Raw genomic sequence first — 6458 nt, 5'->3', positions numbered from 1 at the left:
TTAGTGGACATTCTGAATAACTAATTGTTTAACTAACATGCAGTCGTAAATTATTTAATTTACTTATTTTTAAACTATAATTTACTTCTTATAATATGTAATTATTAATCAAGAATTAAGTTTGGTATTTTACTAAATTCGATGTGTATGCAACTAATTATTGAATACCTTAATATTTTTTTAACTATTTTCATGTAGTATTTAAAGGGAATTCACATGAAATAAATCCGTTAGGAATTACATAAATATTTATGGGCAAAATTAAATTATACATCATGATAAATCTTTGAGGTTTTGATCCTTGCTAATGTTAGGTTCTTATTTTCTTTTGATTAATTTTTAGTTAAGCTACTGGATTTGGGAGAAAATTCCCTGCACAAAATTTTCTTTCAACAAGTTTCTGTATGGAATAAGTTGGATCATCCTAACATTGCCAAGGTAACTAGAAACCTCCTTTCTTCATGCATTTTTGCCTTTTAATTTCTTAATTATAATTCATAAACGAATATAGCTTGTTTGATAAAGTAGACGATCCATTATTTGTTCATTATATTGTCCACCGTTTAGTAATGCATTCCAAGTACACGCTTTGGACGGGTGCTTTCCTTTTAGAAAGTTAAGAAATTTTTTATTAGTTTGATTAAGTCATCCACTAACTTTTACATGTTTCTTTTTTCTCAAGTTAATTGGTGCAAAAAAGGCATTGCTGAAGTAAAAATGGAACCTGATGGTGGCAAAATTGACAAGCCACAAAATATTTGTTGCATTGTGGTAGAATATCTTATGGGAGGTACTCTAAAGTCTTATCTCATACGAAACCGAATAAAGAAGCTACCATTGAAAGTGGTTGTCGGACTTGCACTTGACATAGCTAGAGGGTATATATCTATTCATTTCATTTTAAGAACAAATTTATGATAATAGCTAGGCGAAAAAATGATTTTTCACTTCTTCATAGATCAAAGTGATTAAAAACAAAAAAAAAAAAAGTAGCTAATTTTTACCTTTCCCCCCTCTTAGAGGTTGAGTTATATGCATTCATTAAAGATTGTTCACAGAAACGTGAAAACAGAAAATATGCTTCTTGATAAAGAAGGAAGAGTCAAAATAACTGATTTTGGTGTCTCAAGAGTAGAAGCTGCAAATCTTGCTGAGATGACTGGACAAACTGGGACACTTGGTTATATGGCACCAGAGGTATTTTTTTTTTTTTTAAAATCAAATCTTTTATTTTAATAATACGAGTTAAGTTTGTTTGGGTAAGCTTGAAAGCATATTTATTTATAGTTAGTGATAAAAATTTTTGTACATCCTTTTCAGGTCTTAATTGGCAATCCATACGATCAGAAATGCGACGTGTACAGTTTTGGGATCTGTCTATGGGAAATTTATTGTTGTTCCATGCCATTTCCCAACATTGCTTCAATTGAAGAAACCTCACTGGTTGTTTACAAGGTAGTTTCTGCAGTTTGTTAATTTATGTCTGTATAGCAATACACAGTGAAATGTTTTAGTTAACTCTTAAACGTTTTGCATTCAGAGTTTGAGGCCGGAAATACCCAAGTGCTGCCCCATTTCTGTTGCTGACGTGATGAAAAAATGTTGGGATACGGACCCCAAAAGAAGACCCAAGATGGAAGAGGTAGTTCAAATGTTAGAAGCCATTGACATTTCAAATGGTGGCGGTATGGTACAAGACGACGTTGAACCTCGGGGGTGCTTTAGCTTATTCAAGAAACGAAGATGATAACAAACACAAAGTTGAAAAATCAATGTTATACCATTACTCTACTTTGTCTTCTTGTAAAATTACCCCATAAACCTTCGGGTCCTCATCCAATAATTCAACAGTTTATTTATTTATTTTTTTCCTTGAAAAGTTGTTATCAGAACTTTAAATTCAAAATAAATCATCAACTTAAAAGATGTCACAACATTCTAAGTATCATACACAAATTAAAGCATATACCAGGGGAAAAAAAAAATCTGAATGCATTATATTAGAATGCAGGGTATGGTAGATAAATTATACGTTAAAATGGTGCAATATTTTCCCATCCATCACACAACAAGACTCGTCGAAAAAAGTACAAATAACATTAAACCATGCAACCATAAATACAAGTTTCCTACCTTTCGAATTCAGGAAAAAATAAATCTGTTTAGTTTGAGTTGAAGTACTAATTATTACATAATTTCATAATTTTTTCTGCGAGGAGATATTTATTTAAAATATAAAATTTAATTTATTTTAAAATAATTGAAAATAATATTTGGCTCTGCTTAATTTGAGATGAGGATCGAACACTATAGCTAAAAAGGAATTGGTATGATGAAAAATGTTTTTAAAGGTGTTTTTCATGGCAACACGTACTTGGATAATGGAAAATTTCCATCCCTGCATTGTAGGAAGACTAAAGAAATATTTAATAATGTCGGTAAAATCAAATTTAGATTGAGGAAATGTGATATACATTGCATAGAAGACGAAAATATTATAAATAAATTGAATATATTCCACTTATCATTAGTCAAAATATCTTCAATTAAAAATGAACACAAAAGTAGTTATCTGATTTCTATAACGAATCAAAGTTCTAAGACTATTATAATTCTGCTCAAAATAAACTTGAATAAAATGAAAATGAATTCCAATAATACTATCTTAGAGGGTATCATGAGGAAAATTTAAGTGAAAGAGGTGTTTATTCCCCCATAATCCCTTTTCTTTTTTGACAACTTCGATTTCATAATGCAGTCAAAGTTTGAGATCAGCCCTAAATCCAACAACAATGCAAGCCACGGAAAAGAAAACTGCTGTCAACGTGCAATGATAAAACATTTTAAAATTGGTACTAGGAATAAAGATGCCGTGTAGAATAGTGATTATCCTGCAGGCTAGTTGCAACATCTAATTCGCAAAAAGAACACGAAGGAAAAACGCCCAAGAGACAGAGAGAATTATCTGAAATTCAACTTAACTTTATTACAACGCAGAATACGAAAGTTAACCTACAAGTCGGGTCAAATAGCTGACAAACTACGAAATTATGAAAATTTACCAAAAATGGCAAAGTCCCCGAAAATTCCACCAAAATAAAATATGGAATAAAAGAACTCGCTAAAAATTTGGCAAAAATCGGATTCGAAATCAACTAGAAAAAGAAAACGAAACATTATCATAAATGGAAAAAATAACTAAAAATTGAAATTCGAAGGGGGAAAACAGCGGATTTTGGCCTCGAAATTGATGCCAACCGAGCATAGCTGGGTGACCATGATGTGTGCGTTGACAAGAGCTTTTCGAATTGGAGTCATAATGGCGATTCTGATAATCGTAACCAAAGTTATGACCAAATTATCAAAAAAATGTCAAAATTGCCTCCAATTAAGGAAGGTATTGCAATCACCTTCCATCTTTGCGCCGATCCATCATCTCATGGTATCTCAACGTCATCAACGTGCTATCTGACATCTCCGCTTCACTTGATTTGAAACTTCTTGCATCAAATATACTCGTAAATAGCAATTAAAAGGAGGCACAAAATGACAATAGATAATGTGAATCTTGGACATTAAAAGAATTCCTCCTTAAATGATCAGATTAAGCATCTCAACCATGTTGTGCCAACAATATGTCCTAAAAGGACATCAGCATGAAAACTAAACAAATGTGTTTTTCTTCCGTCTCTTGGTGTGTGCTGCCATAAGCATTGGATGCTCCGATTCAGATCAAGTTTCTTCATACTTCCCCCACAAAGGTTCCATCAATGGCTGCCAAATGAAAGCAAAAGCTAAACCCAAATAAACAGGTAGTTTCCCTTTCTTCCCCTTTCCTTGCGTTTTTATTTGTTTTTTCCAATTTTTCTAATCTTGAATGTACCTTTAAGTGATATTGGATTCACATAAAGATAGATTTCTTTCTACTTTCCCAAAGCAAAAAGTAAAACAAGACTGTAAAAAATGATCAGCGAAATACCTTCATCGGAAAATATAGCTAATAGATTCTCTAGCTATAAAAATATTAGCTCCTGTTTGGTGTAGTTAAAAATCAAATTTTTAGTAGATTTTAATTGAAATTGATAAAATTCGTGGTTGAAAATTTGACAAAAGTGATTGTCCCACGAAATAGAGTGGGTTATAACTTCTATAGTTGATATTAGAGTGAGATTATATAGTTGACATTTTAAATACTTTATTTTTCCAAACTTTGTGAAATATTAAAATTTCTCAAAAAGATACGTTAGTCGATATATACCATTTTTTGAGAGTATTATTTCGAGTCAAGAATTTTTTATTTTTTTTAACAAATGAAAAATTAAATTTTGTAATCCTACTAAACTTTTAATTGCCTAGAACCACCCAAATTTCTTGGGAGATAAAAGGGTAAAAAGGATATACAAATAAAATGGAATTTACAACTTTTTTATTGAATACAATATAGTCCTGAATTGTATAAATTGGTAGAAGGTAGAAATAAAAAGCACAAGCCCATATCAAATGGATTTGACTCAAATTAGTGAAATAAAAAGGGAAAATGGCTTAAAGGAATTGTTAAATAATTGAGGGGTTACATGATAATTATAATGAAGCTGGATGACCAATGTTAATAATTAAAGCTTCGGCTTGGACTGAAGAATTAAGAATATAGAATCCTTTAGCCATGATGAGCATTAAGGAAATAATTATTCATGCAGCCAAAGTAAACGGAAGAGAGAAAACCCTAGAAGAAAAGGTTACAGACGAGTTGATTCTCTCTCCGGTTATGTTTTTTTCCTCTTTCTTCTCATTTTTGGCTACATTCATTCTCTTGAGGATATCTAGTTTTAGTGGGAGTTTGTATTTTTATTTTTCATATTGGACACATGCACTATTATTTTGGATACGGTTTAAAGTTAAAATTATTTTCAGTTATAAAGTTATTTGGTTAATTATCTCTGAAATTGTTTAAAATGATCTCACTAAGGTATTAAGGTGGACCAATTGGAAATAGGCATGTTACAGATCACATTACATGTAATTTCCATACTACACATCCATGCTTGATCCATGTCATTCGGTTATATTGATATACGTGACCATTGATGGGTTTAGCTACGTGAAAGTAGCGAAAGCCGCTGTGATCTTATGTTGATATGATTGATGGACGGGATTGTTTGGGGATACATTCGGTAATGATAGCAAGATTCTGAGTACTCATAAGGTTATATTTAATGCACAATTATAAGGTGACACATATAGCTCAAGTGGGAGATTGTAAAGATTTTTAATTAAAGATGGACTTGTATGTATGAATAATTGTGTGTTAAATTATAGGCTATCGAATTCGGTTGAACCCAATTAAAGTGATCTAATAAGACTTGAATTTTGGGCTTTAATGTATCCAGTTAAAGTGTTTACATATGTGTAGAGACCGTGCCCAAATCCTAATTCTATAATGGGCCGAATTAGGTCAAAGGGCATCCCTATATAAATAAGTTATGGTCCCCAGATCACATGCAACGTATTATTCATTATCTACTACATCCCATCACAGAGAGGAAAAGGAGACTGTGTGTAAATTTGGAAGACCATACCACGAAATTCATATTGGATTAACCATGTCTGATTTAGGTATGCTTCCGCTTTAATTCTTGCATTTTTTGATGATTTAACATGAAAGATCCGGTAATTTAAAACACTAAATTCTCCAACAAGTGGTATCAGAGCCTCTTCATGTTGAATCATTGAGAATCGAATAATATAATTTGGTTCTTGTAATATATTTTGAAATTTTTAGATTTAACAATTTTTGGTTATATATTTTGTTAAATTTGAAAAAAAAATTTGCGGTATAATTCTTGTTATTTTTGAAATTCGGATTAATGGTTGAAAAAATTTCAGATTTTGGAAATTTGGATTTTTGGGTTTAGATTTCTGTACGTAAAAAAAAAAAAAAAAAAGGGCCGCCGACGGGTATGTCGAGGCGGGGCTGCTGCATCCGTCGAATTGCAGCGCCGGCGATGCAGCAGCTGCTGCGTTTTGCAGCAGCACACAAGCGCTGCTACAAAACGCAGCAGCGCCTGCCTGTGGCGTGGGCGTGGGCCGGAGCCACTCTTTTAAGATATATAATATTCGAAAGTTAGTTAATTGAAGCAACATGTTGCCAAAGCAACCTCTCTTGTAAAAATTGACTAACTTAGAATGTTAAAAAGTGTTTGTGCATGTGTTATTCATGGGAATATTGGTCGGCCCAAAGGAAGGTCAATATTTAACCGAATACACTTATACCTATGGTGATAAACGTGTGACGATTATTTGATTTAATGTGTGATCAATAAATTGGTCCAAAGAAAGGTTTATTGATTGACACGTTGTTTTATCGTCAATGTTTGATCACTACACCAAGAGTACCGCTTACAAGTCAATATCTCTATCCAAAGACTGGATATTGATGTTGTGCTTGGTATCTTGTGATG

The 6458-nt window shown here is 32.3% G+C and overlaps 1 protein-coding gene across 1 annotated transcript; it reads left to right on the top strand.

Moving 5' to 3' along the window:
* Positions 1-689: 689 nt before the first annotated feature.
* LOC111373343 (serine/threonine-protein kinase HT1-like) lies at positions 690-1808 on the top strand. Its single transcript, XM_022995857.1, has 4 exons — positions 690-878; positions 1023-1197; positions 1321-1455; positions 1541-1808. Exons 1-4 carry the CDS (start codon positions 718-720, stop codon positions 1745-1747), a joined length of 678 nt encoding a protein of 225 aa, XP_022851625.1. The 5' UTR covers positions 690-717; the 3' UTR covers positions 1748-1808.
* The last annotated feature ends 4650 nt before the right edge of the window (positions 1809-6458 follow it).

This window comes from Olea europaea, unplaced genomic scaffold, assembly GCF_002742605.1.
Source record: "Olea europaea var. sylvestris unplaced genomic scaffold, O_europaea_v1 scaffold1119, whole genome shotgun sequence".
Classification (NCBI taxonomy): domain Eukaryota; kingdom Viridiplantae; phylum Streptophyta; class Magnoliopsida; order Lamiales; family Oleaceae; genus Olea; species Olea europaea.
The sequence above is the reverse complement of the archived record's forward strand: the minus strand, read 5'-3'. Positions and strand labels throughout refer to the sequence as shown.